An 18,459-nucleotide genomic window follows, 5' to 3' on the forward strand; every position below is an offset into this window, starting at 1 on the left:
TTCAAACTTTCTTTAAAGAAATTAGAATTGTTATTAAACTAACGGTATAATGGAAACGCTCTTTTAAAAGAACATATCATTGAAAAACAACAATGAAAAACAATCTTGAATTCCCACCTTTACGTGCCCTAAAATTCTGTTCTACTCTGAAAACTTGCTCTCTTTTGAAAGGAAAAAAAAAACAATTAAAATTCCTTTGCTTGAGTTAATGCACTCTCATTTAGAGTCACTAGTGCTGGGACTTCCCTGGCGGTCCAGTGGTTAAGACTCTGCGCTTCCTCAGCCCGGGGCAGGGGGCAGGGAGCACGGGTTCGATCCCTGGTTGGGAACTAAGATACCGCATGCCGCGCAGCATGGCCAAAAATAAAACAAAATAAAAAAATAAAAAAATTTAGAGTCACTAGTGCTAAATATTATACCAGGGACCAAGTCCAGCCTTTCCTCACCTGTGTTTCCTTCATGGAGAATCACAGGAGAAAGGATGGATGTGTTTGGTCTCAGTATTTTTTTGTGGCCTTATTATTGTTATTGTTAATATTACTCTGACTCAATGTCAACGCACACCACAGAGACACAAAATTCAATACTGTCTGATAAGTCAGAACATGGTGGTAGCTTAGTTTTCCACTGGTGGGTCTCACATTATATAGTAGCAGGCGTAGTATAAGGACAGATGTAGAAAGAAGGAATGCAATGGAAGAGTGAACCTGAATACAAGGGACAGGATTAGAACTATTTGGTAGTCTGTAGTGGATTAGGATGATCTTCACTCAGGCAAGAGTGGGAGATGATGTGAGGGAGGGGAGAAGGGTCAGGTGATCCCTGGGAGGGTATTCTGGGCTCAGATTACAAAGCAGGAAAAAATGTGCTTGGGAGCAAATGGTATGAGTGAGAAGGTAAATGTAGAAGAGGCTGAGACAAGGCTGAGAATACAATTAAAGATAAAGTTAATGGGAATTGCCTGGCAGTCCAGTGGTTATGACTCAGCACTTTCACTGCTGGGTCCCGGGTTCAATCCCTGGTCGGGGAACTAGGATCCCATAAGCTGTGTGGCGCAGCCAAAAATAAAAATAAAAGAAAAAGATACAGTTAAGAAATTGGTGTTTGATATGATGAAAAACGAACATCTGGGAGAGAATAATTAGGAATGGAAAGACAGTTTTAATAGTAGACAAGAAAGATGATGATTGAAATACCAAAGAATCCAGAGGCTGAAAGTCAATATGAAAGTTTTAACTTTTACTTTAATTACTTGCTAAATTACTTGCTACTTATTGCTTTGACATTAAATTTCACAAGGAACATTTTCATTAAAAGAGTTAAAGGGGGCTTTTCCTAAACTGTACATAAATTCTTCCTATTATTTAGTATTTTTCTCACATAACTTTTATAGAATTTGAAAATTATTGTATAATAATTCCAGGAGGAAGGCTATAAAACAACCACCCCATTTATTAAAAGGGCCAAGTGAAAAAGTCCTAAGCAAAAACCAGTCTCTGGTGATCCCACAAATCTGTTTTTCTATGGTGGCACACGATTCTCCTGGTTACCCCCTCCCCAGCGCTGCCCAGTTTCTTCCTGCAAGTATCTGTTTGCTTGCGGTCAATAGCTAAGGATAAGGATAGCCTCTTTTTCTTCCTTTCTTTTTCTTGTTAATAACATAGGTGTTAATCTAGTCATGCAAAAACCATTTTTTTAACTTTAATTTTTTAAAATTAATTTTTATTGGAGTACAGTTGCTTTACAATGTTGTGTTAGTTTCTACTGTACAGGAAAGTGAATCAGCTATACGTATACATATATCCCCTCTTTTTTTGGATTTCCTTCCCATTTAGGTCACCACAGAGCACTGAGTAGAGTTCCCTGAGCTACACAGTAGGTTCTCATTAGGTATCTATTTTATACATAGTATCAATAGTGTATATATGTCAATCACAATCTCCCAATTCATCCCACCCCCGCCCCTTCCCCCCTTGCTGTAACTTTTTATTTTATATTGGAGTATAGTTGATTAACAATTTTGTGTTAGTTTCAGGTGTACAGCAAAGTGATTCAGTTATACATATACATGTATCTACTCTTTTTCAAATTCTTTTCCCATTTAGGTTGCTACATAATACTGAGCAAAAAAATGAATCCAAAAACAGATTATCAAATAAAAAATACTTGGAAAGTATTAAAGAGAGTTAAATATCGTGCTTTTGACTGGTCTTAAAACACTATGGATCTTCAAAAATTAAGTTTCATAAACCTATTCTAAAATAAACTTATAATCCATGGCACTCAGAATGAGAATGATGCTTTAAGCAGAGCCAATTCACACCTTCATTGGCAACTGCTTGGAAATTTTTATTGGGTTGTGGGAGGAAGACCTAGAGAAAAAGATTTTTTCTGGATGGAAGTTCAGCCAACTTTGGATTATCCGGAGACTGATTATCCACCAGGTGAATGGAAGGCTCTTTGTTTCTCCTCTTGCTTCTGGTCCTCCTCCCTCCTGCTGCCACCTTTTGGCCATTTTATTGCTCTTAAGTATTTCTCCACCAGAGGGGTAGACGGAGACAGAAGAGATGACACTAAAAAGTGTGGCTTTTTATTGATAGCTTGAGCAAAAGTCTAAGAGGAGGGTGAAACTGACAAATAAGTTTTCTAGATAACCTGTGGTTTTCAGTTATTTGTGCTCTAGTAGTACTGATGCTAAAGTGTGAGTGATATTTTGGAGATAATACAAGAGATGGTTGTTTGAGCTCTATCTCACTTGATGCCCTTTGGATACGGAAATGATGGCAAATTACCTTAAATTATGTTGTGTTTAAACACAAAACTAATAATGATAAAGTAAATGGAGTTTGGTATTAATATTAATATATACCTTGAAAAAAGTGATGTGTTTTTATCTATCAAAAGGCTGTTATTTCCTGGCACAAGAGAAATGGAAGACATCCTATCCCCTCCCTTCTATCATATCTCAGGATTAATTTCTTAGTCACTTCCCCCAAATTAATAAAGCTGAAGTCATGTTCTCAGTGTCATCATCCCTGAGAATAACTGCACTTTTAGGAGTTGCTCTGATTCTTTCAAACCTCTAGAGAAACATATAATTTAAAGTGGGGGTTGGTACTCTTTTTCTGTAAGGGGTCAGGTAGTAAATATTTTAGGTTTTGTGGCCCATACAATCTCTTTCACAGCTATTGAACTTTGCTGTTGTAGTGCAAAAGCAACCATAAAAAATACATAAACAAATGGACGTGGCTGTGTTCCAACAGAACTTTATTTACGGACACTGAAATTTGAATTTCATATAATTTTCATGTGTCATGAAATCTTATTCTTCTTTTGATTTTTTGTTCAACCATTTAAAAATGTCAAAACCATTCTTAGCTCACGAGACACAATAACAGGAGGCAGGCTGGATCAGTTTGTCGACACCTGCTCTAAAGCAAGACTGTATTTTGGCACTCTAGAGAGAACTGAGAAGAATTAACCAGGCAACGAAACGCATCAAGCCTCAACCCTGCTCTTCTACGCAGCGTGGAGTCTAGTGTAATAGGTCTTTTCAACCAACAGTGGAAGACTATTAAATACAGACAAACAAGCTAATGTAACCCATCCACCATTGTCACTCCTAGCTGCTACAAAACGGGCAGATAGGGCTAAGAGCCCCAAGGCCTTAGAATCTAACCCTGGGGACTCAGCTGCTCCTCAAGACTTGTTTAATCTCAAATAGCACTGGAAAATAACAAAAGGTTTGACTCAATCCAAAATATTGTCTGATACTGGCAGCATAATATAGCTGGAGAAAGCTCCTCTAGGGTTACCGTGAACTGATTTTTGCTGGATTGTCCAATAATTCCTAGGTGCTCTCAGCTAATGGGAAGTGTGGAATCCAGGGTCATATTACAACTACCTTGCAGTCTACCCTCAAGATGTTAGAGCTTATGATTTAAAATTACCCTGATCTGTAGACCAGAAAGTTTCTGAGACCTCCTCATGGAGCCTTAAGGCATTAATGTCCTTATATACAGCTCTTTTTTTTTTTTTTTTTTAAAGGAATTTATTTATTTATTTATTTTGGCCGTGCTGGGTCTTGGTTGCAGCACGCGGGATCTTCATTGCAGCATGCGGGATCTTTTTTAGTTGCGGCATGTGGACTTCTTAGTTGTGGCATACGAACTCTTAGCTGCGGCATGCATGTGGGATCTAGTTCCCCGACCAGGGATTGAACCCGGGCCCCCTGCATTGGAAGTGCGGAGTCTTACCCACTGGACCACCAGGGAAATCCCTATACAGCCCTTATTTGGACATTTCTTTCAAGGTACCTAATCTAGCAGATGAACAGATAGAACTGTGATTTCTCTCAATTGCCTGCTTTTTCCCAACTCTTGACTCAAAAAGTAAAGGAGAATCTATAGCCTTTTCTTCCCCCAGTTTTATTGTGATATAATTGACATACAGCACTGTTTAAGGTGTATAGCATAATGATTTGGCTTGACTCTATAGCTTTTGTATATTAGCCTTATAGCCTGCAAATTTGCTGTAATCACTTATTAGTTCCAGGACTTTCCTTGTTGATTTTTGGGATTTGAAAGACTTTTGATGTTCAGTTTTTCTAACACGTAGTTTCATACCACAATTTAGAGACTCAACTCTACATTTCAAGTATTCGTGAGTGAAATAATATGATGGCTTAGATTTGCTTTAAAATACTTAAAAAAAAAAAAAAGGGGTGGTAGGGGAGATGAAACAAGATGGCCAAAGCTGAAATTAAGGAAGCCAGATGATGGGTAGGTATCTGGGGTTTCATTACACTATTTTTTGACCTCTACATAAATTTGGAAATTTCTAAAATTATATTTCAAAACCAGGCACATTATTTGAGATTATAGAAGAAATTTCTACATTAAAGGGAAAAATTTTCTTTTTTCCCAACATTTCTCTTCTCCTAGAAGGTATATAATACATTTTGGAAGAATAACTGGTTGAATAGATGGATAAATGGATGCATGGATGTGTCTCATCTTTTTGTTCTCATCCATTTAAACCTTCAACCTGGCACAAGGAATATACTGGAACTTACCTTCACCATGGGCCATAAATATTATGAGCCCATGTGACGGCCATCTCGGTACCTCACATGTGTTTATGGATTCGATGATAGTATAATTTTATACTTTGGTATTATTCCCCATTTAAGAATCACGATAAATAAATTCACTACTTCTCATAAACCCTCTGTGAAGTAGATGTTCCACCCAGTTCATAGAATTAATAAGCCTCTGGACTTGACCACAATGATACAGAATCATAGAACCTTAGAGTTGGAAGGGAATTTAGAAGTTATAGAACTCCACATTCTACCTAATGTTGGAATCCATCTATAACAATTATCCATTTCATTTATTTGGTACTTTTCTAAGCACTGGGGATATAACAGTTAAAAAAAAAAAAAAAAAGCAAAGCAAAGTTCCTGTATTCATGTAGCTTACATTACAGTGGGGGAGAAAGGTAATAAATAAAAATATGTCTGAGGTGAGGGACTACACCATGAGAATATCTAAGGAAAAAGAATTCTAGCATTGGAAATAGTGATGACAAAGGCCCGGAGGTGGGAGCCTGCCTGTGTTCCAGGAATGGCAAGGAGGCCAGTGTGGCTGGCACCAGGTGAAAAGGGCTTGGAAGAGGAGTCAGCAGGTAGGGGGCTTCGTGGACCACTGTAAGAACCTTGGCTTTAACTCTGAGCTGGGAAGCTTATGTTTTAATAGGATCAATATAGCTACAGTGTTGAGGAGAGACTTGAGGGAGGCAAGGCAGAAGTTAGGAGGCTAGTTAGAATGATACTGCAATAATCAATGCACGGTAGCAGTGGCGATGGAGAGAAGTGGGCAGATTCTAGAAATATTTTGAAAGTAGAATTGACAGGATTGGCTGATGGAGAAGATGCGGGGAGTGAAAAGGAGCCCAGGATGAGTCCAGTGCTTCTGGATGAATGGGACTGTCATTTACTGAGAAGACTGGAGAAGAAGATTTGGGCAGGGGTGGATGAAGATAGGAATTCGGTTTTGGACATGTTGAGGTTGAGGGGACTTACTAGCCACTGGTGTTCAGGTGTCAAATAGGCAGCTGGCTGTATATGAAAGTGAGTTCCAGGTTGGAGATAACAGTTTGGGATTCACCGGCATGTAGGTGGTGATTAACGCCTTGAAATTGGATGAGGTCATCTAAGCAGCGACTTAGAGAAGAAAAGCACAGGCCTGAACTCTGGGGCACTCCAACATTTGGAGGTTGGGAGATAAGGAAAAAATAGCAATGGAGATTGAGGAGGAGTAGCCAGTGAGACAGGAGGAAAACCAAGATAGAATGGAATTCTGGAAGCCAAGGAAAGACAACGTTTCAAGGACAGCACGACCAACTCTGTTAAATGTGCTGACAGGTCAAGTGAGATGAGTAATGAAAACTGAACATGGGACTCGGCACTGTGGATTCTCGGTGAGCCTGAATGGAGGGTTCCGAGTGCCTGCGGGGAGAGGAAGTGAAGACAGAGAGCACAGAAAATTCTTTTAAGGAGTTTGTTGTAAAGAGAGGCTGAGGAATGGGACAGTATCTAGAGGAGGATGTACAGGAAGCCAAGAGTTCTTTGTTTTAAACAAGAGCAACTACAGGATGTGTGCATGCTGATAGGAGTGAGCAGGTAGAAAGAGACACCTAGGAAGCAGCAGCAGAGAGGGAAGCTGTCTGAGATGCAAGGTGAGTTCTACTGGCAATGAAGATATCGACGTGTTTTTGCAGCTTACTGTCTACGGTCATAGTTAAAGTAAATTCAAACTTTCAGTTAGAGGTTAACGGAAATATTATGCAACATTTTTTCTTATCCAAGTTCATGAAAGGCCCTGGTTTTACGGTACGACCATGAGTGAGTGGCTGAGGTAGGGTGGATGGCAAGCTCGCTGGAGGGGAGGTGAAGGAGCTGAGAGGCCGAGGTATTGGAGAAATCATGCAACTGGAGAGTAAAATCTCCAAGGATCCTAAAACAGTAGTCCTAGAGAACTTGGCAGTGAGCTGGGAGCTCAAGTCTCAGCCTCTGCCTGCGTGAATGCTGCCTGAGCTAGGAATCCCAGTGCAGAAGGAATCCCAGGAGCCTGAGGCGGCTTCTTCTACTTCTGGACAGTTACGATTATAGGAAACTTCTTCCTTATTCTGAGTTAAACCCTAATACTCCCCAAACTGCTCCTTGCCTGGTCCTCTAGAACTATTCACAATGAAGCTGATCTCTCAGACTTAAGATAGTTCCTGAAGCAACTAGAGACAGTTCCAAGCATTTTCTCTTCCAGGAAGGACATCGTCAGGTCTTTCAGCCATTCCTCATACATCATGGTTTCCAGGACCTTCACTATCTTGGTTGCTCTCTTTGGGATATACCTGATTCATTGATTTCCTTGGGTTGATGGAGTCAATGGCACAATCTTCTGACTTCTCTTCTGCTGTTCAAATCACTATGGTAATTAATAAATACTTTATTTGCCAAGGTGGGTGTGGGCACAACATTGTTACTGAGCAACAGAAAAACACCTTATATAAATTACACAAAGCTCCACGATCTGTCTGCTAGCTCTAAATTCATAGTGATGAAGAGCAATGTTACGGCAATGGAATTATTGACAAGAAAGACAATTATAGCGTAAATGTTAGTAAGACAGGGCAGAAGAGATTATGAATTGATGCATCAGAAGGAGTACTTACGAGAATATCAGTGTTTTCAAAATAATTCCTCCAGTATGGTCTGATTTTCCTCTGGCCACCAATGTCCCATACATTCAGTTTAAAACCTTGTGATTGTACACTTTTGATGTTAAAACCCTGAAACAAAAAATACCAAGTTTTACTAGGCTTTGAGATCAATTTCTGACAAAGTTACATTTACCAGCTATGTTATTTATTAATTCTGAGGTACTCTGCCAGATGTGACACAGATGATACTGAAAACAGTTTGCTCTGATAGGGAACAAAAATGTTTTTACACGTGCTTCTGTCACTCAGGTTGGAGTCAGTGTTGATGATGTCATGCTGAGTGCACACACACATGGAACTGCTGAGGATGACTTGGTATGAGAACAGCTCTGGTAATCAACACAGACCTCCGCCCACCCCATGAGTCCTCAGCATGGTGAAATTTAACAGGACGTTACATGTAACTAACAAAAAAACAAAGCTGAACCTGCAGACTCAACACAACAGAATAAATGTTAAGTTTAAAAAGAGGCAAGGGGTTTCCCTGGTGGCGCAGTGGTTAAGAATCCGCCTGCCAATGCAGGGGACACGGGTTCGAGCCCTGGTCCGGGAAGATCCCACATGTCGCAGAGCAACTAAGCCCATTCGCCACAACTACTGAGCCTGTGCTCTAGAGCCCAGAGTCACAACTACTGAAGCCCACGTGCCTTGAGCCTGTACTCTGCAACAAGAGAAGCCACTGCAGTGAGAAGCCTGCGCACCGCAACGAAGAGTAGGCCCCGCTCGCCGCAACTAGAGAAGGCCCTTGTGCAGCAACGAAGACCCAATGCAGCCAAAAAAAAAAAAAAAAGAGGCAAGAGCTACAATCTGGAAGACTGGATTCTTTAAGAGCAGCTCAAGATGAAAGAAATTTCCTCATATGCATTGATTAAGAAAAGCAAGGAGCTAAACTCAGGACACGAAGGGGGAGGCTGGTTTGTAACTGGAGTAGCACCCCTCATACAGGTGGTGATGAAAACAAACAAACAAACAAGTGGGCATTTGAAACTGTTCTTTAATAGGTATCTCTGATGAACTTGAAAAGAAAGTATTCATTTTCAGGACAGTGACTCAAGGTGGAACTTTGGGGAAGGGAAGCCAATCAGGGGCAGGCAGAAGGGTGAGCTGGGAGTTCATGTGCAGAGAAACAAACGAACAAGACCTTTGGGCTTTGAAGAGAAGGCATTTTATGAGCAAGATTTTTTAAAAAAATCTTCTTGCAAGAATGACATAATGAAATCAGGATTTGAAAAATCCGATCAACAGCCTGCTCCCACAGAAGTGACATTTCATCCAGAATAGCTGGAGTTAAGTGGGTCTGGGGATGCCTCCATAAACATTTGCCTCTTCTGGCAGCTCCCCAGCACAACTGCCTCACACAGAAGGAGAAGGCACAGCGCAACGGTACGGGAACACTGCCACCCAATTTCCACTGAGGACAGTCACTAGAGGACAACAGGGGACGATGCCTACTACTGCTCCTCTAAAATGCCAATGACTGAATAAATTAGAAGTTTTAGAACTCCTAAGGGAAGTGGCTTAAGCTTATTGTAAAAGCGCACTTCATTCTGACTCATTGACAAAACCCCTTTTATGCGTTTAAAAATTCTACACTTAACTACAGTAGTAAATGTCAGACCCAGCAACAACCAATCCTTTCTGGAATGAGGAAATAAATAAGTGTAAATCCTAGAATTTGACCATATGTGTCAGCTGCCTTAAAAGTCTGTAAGTCACCAGACCCAACAAATCTACTAAGAAATTATTCTAAGGAAATAATAATGAATGGGTGCAAACATTTAGAGGTGTGTACTGTATAAGTATTTACATACAGAACAATGTAGAAATATGTTCAAGATACGTTATTAACTGAAAAAGATGATACAAAACAGTATACTCTGTATGAGCCATTTTTACTTTCTATTTTAAATATACCCACCATATATGGGCAAAGAAAAAAACCTGAAAGGATACATTCTCAAATGTTAACAGTGGTTATGTCTGACTGGGCATTATAGGTGATTTCTAGTTTCTCAATTTTACCTAGTTATACATTCTAAGTTTACTACAATGAGCATCTATTACTTTTTATAATATAAAACAAAAACACAATAAAAGTGTGTTTTTAAAGACTAAATACAAAACCTTGACATAATAACAGAGTCACCTATAACATAGACAGAGCCTGAAAGTTAGAATTGGAGCTTTGGGTCCATAACTAGGATTTCATTTCCCTGCTCACAGTGTGGACGTCCTCATTTTAGTGGTGCTCTTGAGAGAGACAGCCTCTCACTAATACGAAAAAACCCCTAGCCCTTCTTTTTCTGGCAGAAATCCTGACACACTAATATGTGTTTTCAGCCCTTCTAGGCTAGACTACTGTAATTTGCTCCTCCTCAGGCCATACATTAAATTTGTTCAGAAGCTGTAAAATTGCTCATTTGGTAGCAGTTGAAATGACTTTTCTGCAAAGAGCTGCGAATCAGTAAGACTCGCTGGCCGTGAAGTACACACACCAGCACAGCCATTCAAACCCAACACCAAGCTCTTATCACAGGACAGTGACAGAAAATGGTAAATAACTCTGGTTTTGCTAAAACCTCTAATGCTCAAACACTTCAAAGTTAAGACCAACAGGGCTGCCCCTAGTTAGGAAACCCAAAGGCCTGGCCAAAGGTCAAGCTCTCTCAGGATTTCCTGCAGGGAAGGAGGCCTAAAGAAACCCACTAGAGTTCTTCCAGGCAGGACTTGTCTCCAACATCCACGCTGGGAGCACCACCGTCCTTGTGTTTTGCTTGCTTAGCCCTACGAAAGAGGTGGGTTGATGACGCTGGATTTAAAAATACAGGTAGGGCTTCCCTGGTGGCGTAGTGGTTAAGAATCAGCCTGCCAATGCAGGGGACATGGGTTCAAGCCCTGGTCTGGGAAGATCCCACATGCTGTGGAGCAACTAAGCCTGTGTGCCACAACTACTGAACCTGTGTGCCACAACTACTGAAGCCCACACACCTAGAGCCCGTGCTCCACAACAAGAGAAGCCACGGCAATGAGAAGCCTGCTCACCTCAACGAAGAGTAGCCCCCACTCGCTGCAACTAGAGAGAGCCTGCGCGCAGCAACAAAGACCCAACGCAGCCAAAAATAAATAAATTTTTAAAAAAATAGATAAAAATACAGGTAATTGTTTTTTTATTTAAAAAATTGAGGGACTTCCCTGGCAGTCCAGTGGTTAGGACTCCACGCTTCCACTGCAGGGGGCGCAGGTTCCATCCCTGGTTGGGGAACTGAGATCCCGCATGCATGCCGTGTGGCGAGGGCCCCTAACCCCCGCCAGCACCCCCCCAAAAAAAATCTAAAAAATTGAGTGAGTCCCCTGGTGGCCTAGTGGTTAGGATTCTGGGCTTTCACTGCTATGGCCCCAGTTCAATCCCTGGTCAGGGAACTGAGATCCTGCAAGCCACATGGTGTGGCCAAAAAAAAAAAAAAAAAAAAAAAAAGACAGATATTTGTATTTATTAAGTCTGAAAAATACACACTAAAAGTGGTTTTTCTCACAGTACTGTTTATTTTTCCTTTACGCTCTCTCTGTATTTTTCTACATGTATTAATTTCAAAATCAGAGAAGATAAAGCTATTTCTAAAAAGGTATTACTTAGATCAGAGGGAACTGATTGTATCTTGCTACATATAGACATATAAATTTATATTATTTCTTTTTAAAAATTATTGTAAAATATATGTAACATAAAATTTACCTTTTTAACCATTTTAAAGTGTGCAGCTCAGTGGCATTAAGTACATTCACTCTTGTGCAACCATCACCGCCATCCATCCAGCCCCTGGGTAACCACTGTTCTCTCTCCTGTCTCTATGAATTTGACAACTCTAAGTATCTCACATAAATGGAATCTCTTGATATATTTTGAAATCTGAGATTATTTTAAAATTGTATAGACTTTTCTCAGTAACAAAACTTACAAATGGACAAAATTCTATCTCCCACTTTGTCTTTCATATTGCTATTACCATCTTCCACGTTTCACACAAGCATCGGGGGCAAGGCAGCGCTCACCTGTGTAGGTGTGATGTGGCTGATGTCTTCAGATGCCAGCTGCTTCAGAAGAGTGGTCTTACCAGCATTATCCAAGCCCAGGAGAAGGATTCTCACCTCCTGGTCTGGTGCACTTTTCAATTTGCGCAAGATTGAGAGTAAGCCCTTGAACAACCATGAAGAACAGAGATTACTTTGGAGGCACTGACTTTGATATTACTGGGTATCAGAATGCCTTCTCCTCCTTGATAAAAGTTCTTGGTTGTGGAGAGCTTATAGTACTATTTTCCACTTTAATGTCATTTATTCCATTTGCTTATAAGTTTTGGCAGAAATACTTTAGTAAATTCAGCAACTTAATAAATAGCCTGGCTTATTCCTGCTCCTTCTATTAATCCAGCTTAGCAGTCACCCCAAATCTCCTGGAAGTATGTACTCTAACCAACTCCCGTTCCTGAAGCCCTTTATATATATATATACCAGAGCACCCTACCAGAGCACCCATCATATCTGACTGTAGGGAATTGATTTTTGTATTTTTCTCCTTTATACTAGAGTGAAGTTTCTTGTGCGTAAAGACTATAGATAGCTTCCATCCCCCACAATGCCTGGTGCTTATTAGACACTATATGATAGCTGTTGAAATAAACAGAATTACCCACCCAAGTTAATGTAAGATTTTAAGGTACTAAGGTACTATTCAAAAGGTTGTAGAAAATTGTACTTGGGCTCTCTTTTTAAGACTTTATTTTAGTTCTTGTTTAAGACTCCATCATTCAAAATACTCTATCATCTTCTAACTTTCACATGACCCTTACAGTATAGCTGCACGGTATAGATTATCTATGTTTTTCAGATGAAGAATCTAATACAACAGAGAAGTTAGGGAATTGAAAGGTCATTCCGGAAGCAAAAAAACATTAAAGTTTAACCAGGGTATTTTTGACTAGTAATCTAATATTTCCATTTCTTGTTGTTATTATTCTTTTAATGGATGGAAATAAGCCATGCTGCTTTTTAGCTAAGAACATAAGAAAAATCTTATAAGATAGTTATTTGTTCTGTCTTGTGGCTGACAATCATTTTCCAATGAGGCCTGGTTACATCAAGAATCAAAGAATCCCAGAGTTTAAAGGGCATATAATCTAATCTCCCAGCCCAAGTGGAAATCCTTCAAACCGAGTCTTAGAATTACATAAAATGGTTATGTTTTTTATCTGCATCGCACCAGGAAATAACTCAAACCAGTGTGTTCACTAAGATCAAATGATAATTCTGTGAAATAATTTTCAAGAGTTGAGACAATGATATGCAAATATGCATAATTATAAGAATTCCCTTCTGCTTCAGAGGCCCTTTGTTTACCACTTTTAGTACTGTATTCGCACTGACCACGTTAACCTCTCTATGCCTCGATTTCTGTCAGCAATAAAATGTAACGTTTAGTTTAAGACAGACAAATTCTATCCCAAAAGATTTGGAGAAGACAGAATGAATAGATTTGAAACAAACAAACAAAAAAAGATCAAGCACGTCTTTTCTTTTTTTTATGGCATATTTTTTCTTTTGTTTTTTTATCTTCTCCTGCCTTGAATTATTTGACACCATTCCTTTTTAAAACTCTGTTTATGAGCAATCTCCCTGGCTTCTATTAGCTACATTGCAATCACTCATTTATAATACCACCTTTCAGAACAGTTAAAATTAGAATTCTGAGATCCTTAGGGGACTGGTGATATAAAAAGGCTAAGAACAGGCAAAACACATTGCACTGCTCCTCCTGAGTTCCTGATTAGATGTCCTCATTATCCTTTCCAATAAAATTCTAAAACAACTGGAATTTATCACATTTGTACATTAAACAACGGTACATGTAAAGAAAGTTCTTCTCATGCATCATTTACTAGTGTAGACATTGTGAAAGAATGTCTGTTTTCTATAAAATATTTTCAAGGTTCAAAATAAATGTTTTAGGTTTTTCCTCATGTGTCTCTTTCAAAAAAAAATCAGTATATACAAATACTGCTTTCTGCAGGCTGAGAGCTTTTACACACTCATTATATTTGAAATTGAATGATTAAAAAAACATAATTTCTATTCATCTTAAAAGGAGAGAAGCAAAACACAGATGAGAAAGAAAACATTCTAACTACAACTAAACTTTATAAACCTAATAGTATAAAAAAAATAATACTTCTACATTTCCAATGAGCAATTTTCCTCATCAGGAAACAATAACTTCACATGTTGCACCTTTAAATGAAATTACAGAGAAATGCAAAGTTCAGCTAATATTTTCTTCCAGTAAAATAACAAATGGCATCTCAAGCATGGTCTAGGCAAGACAAATGCAAATACAGTACAGCATCATATTAACCCAACCCCTGAGGACAGGGGATCACAGGATTATTAGCGTTTGCTAAATAGGGAAGAGGATATTTATAGATATCAAGGTTCTGCCTGAAAGGTACAAAGTAAGCTGATTTAAAAGGCTGGACAAAAGAGCAGAATAAGTCTACTCTATGCTTCTATCCATATGTCTATAGTTAATGTCAAACGAAGGGAGACAGCCATTAGAAGTTAATTTTATTATGGGGCTGAGTTTTGCAGTATAAATACAAGGAAATGAATTTTTAGTGTATTTTTGGTCAAAACATCCATTCATTCATTCATTTATATTAAACACCCATAATGTGCTCCAAGTACAATGGTGAGCAAAACAGATATGATCTCTATGTAGGATGTGTACTCCTATGACATTAAATAAAGGCAATTTAAGAAACAAGAACTTTAGTTAATTGTGTATTGTGCGTTATCAGCATGCATGCACACAAGTTATCTGCACCCTGGTGGACAGAAGTGGTCTGACTCAGCCACAAAACATTTGAACAAACTTTTCTATAGGCAAATCATGACTAGACATGCTGTTGACTATGGACATTTTATTTGCCTCAAAATCAGCTTAAACTCAACTACCGGCAGAGGCGTGGTGCACTGACCTAAAATGATACAAACTAGGTCATTCAAAGAAACTAGGGTGTTGGAGAGGGAGAGAGGAATATGTTGGTATATGGAAAATATATGTGACTGGGAGGAGCAGCTAAAATTTAAGTATTAAAATTAGTAAGCCAACTGTCAAGTACATGCACTCCCCATACCTAGCTTAAATGGAACTGACTTCAATTTACTTCTACCTCACCAAAAAAACCTGGTGCTGCCCAGTGAGATGTTATTAATTTCCAGGAATTCGTATAGCTTTGTGTGTGTGTGTGTTTACAGTTCAAGAAATCCACAAGAGAATCCTTTATTCCGTATGCAATGAATGGTCCATTCGAAAAGAAAAAAACTTTCTAAGATGTTGTTTTTCCATTTATTGTTCAGAACATCATTTTTATACCTCTACACTTCTTACTATTCAAAGCCAAGTCACCTGAGGTACAGGTACAGGGAAGCAGCTGATTGATTTAAAGTTGGGTCATGTGATTTAAAAACCAGTGGCAGCTGATTGATTTAAATCCTGGTCATATGACCTGAGGAGGGGGTGCTAAAAACTGCTTTTTATCTCTGGCTCAGAATATCATATTTATAGCTTGGTTTTTCTTATGATTTAGAAAACTTGAGCTGTCTTTCCTTGGAATCAGCAGGAGAAAAATACAGTATTTCAGGTTCATTCTTTTTTTTTTTTGATCTGCATATTCGTATAGCTTTGATAGGGAGAACCTCACTCAAATTTTGTCTTCTTTCTCCTTATCTCTCTACTAAATAAATACGTTTCCTGAGGAACAAGATACGTGCAACTCCTCAGGAAGAGTGGGTTCACACTTCATCAGAGTCCTAATGAAAAGAACATTATGGGCTTTAGAGTTTCATGGACTTTTATTCAACTTCCCTATGTGTAACCTCCGGCACAGTTCCATCTAGAAAATGGGAACAGTATTTATATCTCAAGAAAAATGGTATGAAGATTAAGTGAGATGATGTAGGTAAAGCATGCACATAGGGGGCACTCAAAACAGTAGTTGTGTTTATATTTTTCACTGACAATTTTTGACCGGAAAACATAATCTTGGGAACAATCTTCAAATGTTAAACATGCTAGATAACTACCACTAGGTTCATATATACAGAAATTACTCCATAAATAATTCCTAAATGGAGGACTCATCTGTTAAAAAACAGTGATTATTTAGGCACAAAAATTACTGTCATCTTAGTATTTCACCAAGGACTTGGTATCCTAAGGCAGGGGTAAGACAGCTGAACCTCTAGGGGTTCAGAGAAACCAATAATGGGTTTTTGTTGCAGTTCTCCAAATTAAAAAAAGAATAAATATGTATTAGTCATAGCTAAAGGACTAAAAGAATAAATAAACCTGGGACTCACTCTTTACTAGCACAGTTACCACGGGGGCTCATGGGATACCAGATGTGACACACTTAATCACACCACTGACCGTTTAAATTCCATGTTCCACTTACAGTTCTAAGAATAGCTCACACTTTTGGAGACAGAAAAAAAAAATGCATTTTGGAAATCAGATAAAGAATCCTGAATACTTTGTCCTAATTTCTTATTGTTCATGGTAGGAAAAAAAGAAAAAAGAAAACCAAAATCTCTCTTGATCACTGAATACAACAGTCGTATACAACAGTGTTGTATACAGTGTCAATCTGTTGTATACAGTGTCAGTCTGCACCTGGAAACAGGACAGTGGTTAATTTATTGTGACGTATAATTATAAATTAAACAATCATGAAATTACACAGTCCACTACATTGATAAACAAACTGGGAAAAGTTAGCCAACTGTTTCTCATTTATGATGCAATCTCTCTCTTGGTTTAGCATGCCTTTTTCATTTCAATTCTAGTTATTTTCTGTGTAAATATTTATGTTTGTACTCATTTGTTGAGAAAAACTTAGCCTTTAAATGGACAGCTCATGTATAAACGATTAATAAAAAGCAAACATGTAAAGATCTGTTTAGCCTGAGGTTAACAAAACTGCAATGTAGCAAGTGTTGAAATATGATTGGCAACTTCAGATGAAATAATTCTACTTCTTTAACGATCTGACAATGTTAAATAAATTGCAAAAATTTTTTCCCATCAAAATTTACTCATTGGATTAGCTAACCAAATGTACATGTATTTTTTCCTTGTGAACATCTAGCTTTTTCTTACTTCATAAGTCAAAAGAAGTGGTTCAACATTTCTAAAAGTCAAAAAGGGTCTGGAGTTGGGGCAGGGAAGTAACTATAAGCTTGAGTATTAGCTCTTTGCAGCTGGTAAGCCAACCAACCTGCTCTAAACGCTCCAAAATCAATTTTTTCTTTGACTAGTTCTAAAACCACTCAATTCCATTTTAACACCCTCCAACTAACTGCAGAGAAATCAACAAGGAACAGAGTGTCAAGAATCAAATATGTCACATATCATAATTTACAATTTGGGAAAGCTTTAATCTGGTCCAACAGAGAAAAGGCTTGCCCCAAGTTAATGGCCACCCTCCAGTTTTAATCTGCTCCAAACTGACATTAAGGCCTTTGGTTCTGGTGTGGTCAGATGCCAAGGAAGGTTGCAACAGGTCCGAAGGAAATACTAAGGACCGGGCAGCAAATCTGCCTCCACCGACATGGATTAAGTATTGAACGGGAAACTGGTCATCACCAACAACCAAACCTTGCAGAATCGTCAGCAAATAAATAACTCGGGACTGCAGAAGCGCGCCCGCCACGCAGACACCGAGACGGCGTAAAATCCTCTAGGCATCCCTTCCAAGCGGCACCTCTTTGTGTCCTGGGATTTACACCCTTCCCCCCAGAGGCCCGCGCATCGCGAGGAAGAGGAGAGCTAGGCTACCGTCTCCCCTGGTACCGCCGGCGCGACCTCAAAGGCAGTAGCGCTGGCCCTCTCCCCGCTTCTGGCCGGGCACTGGCGAACCCCACTTTTCTGCGACACGGGGAGGCCGATTCTCCGGGAAGATCTAAGCCTGCGTGCAGAGGCTGCTCTCCGCAGCTCCTCGGATCCGCCCTCATCCCATCCCCAGAGTAATGATGGAGCCCTGGCTCCGTACCGGGACAACCACGCACCCTTCCACAGCCCCTTCCAGCCCCTTCCCCTAGTTTCGGACCGGTTGCAAGCCCCGCCTTCCTCCCCAGGCCCAGATCTCCCTCCAGGGCCCACACTCGGGGCTCTCCGCCGCCCCCCGAAACCAATCCAGGACCCAGACAGCAGGCTGAGCGTCAATCCATTCCCTCCTGTCTTTAAGCGCAGTGCCCTGCCTTGGGCCTGGGGAAGGGAGGCGGGTGACCGACCAGCTCCGGAGGGACCCAGGACCCACACTCACCATCCTCCCGCCGAGTCCCTCCTCCTCCTCCTCCTCCTGCCTCCCCCGTTACCAGGGGCAACTCCTGCGGCACCGCCCCCGACGTCCCCCGTACGCACAGCGGAGGAGCAAAGCAGCGGAACGGGGCGGGGTCTAGCTCCGCTTTCCCCAGTGTGCGCAAGCGCGCCAATGTGCCCTCCCACTGCGCAGGCGGGCTGCTGGAGCGGCTGGAGGCTGTGGCAGGCTGGTGGAGACCCAGGGAATGGTGAAAACTCGCCCACGTGGCTGGCGGGGGCCACCCGGCCTGTGATTGGTCCAGAAG

At 40.2% G+C, this 18,459-nt stretch overlaps 1 protein-coding gene across 1 annotated transcript in view; it reads right to left on the reverse strand.

Moving 5' to 3' along the window:
• ARL3 (ARF like GTPase 3) overlaps nucleotides 1-18,289 on the reverse strand; it is a 31,223-nt gene extending 12,934 nt beyond the window's left edge. Inside the window, exons 1-3 of the mRNA XM_082408524.1 lie at nucleotides 18,159-18,289; nucleotides 11,833-11,976; nucleotides 7,735-7,851 (exon numbers count right to left, since the gene is read on the reverse strand). Of these exons, the coding sequence (XP_082264650.1) occupies nucleotides 7,735-7,851; nucleotides 11,833-11,976; nucleotides 18,159-18,161 (264 nt within the window). The 5' untranslated portion in view covers nucleotides 18,162-18,289. The remainder of the gene's footprint in view (nucleotides 1-7,734; nucleotides 7,852-11,832; nucleotides 11,977-18,158) is intronic.
• Between the last annotated feature and the right edge of the window lie 170 nt (nucleotides 18,290-18,459).

This window comes from Balaenoptera borealis, assembly GCF_965194805.1.
Source record: "Balaenoptera borealis genome assembly, chromosome: 10".
Classification (NCBI taxonomy): domain Eukaryota; kingdom Metazoa; phylum Chordata; class Mammalia; order Artiodactyla; family Balaenopteridae; genus Balaenoptera; species Balaenoptera borealis.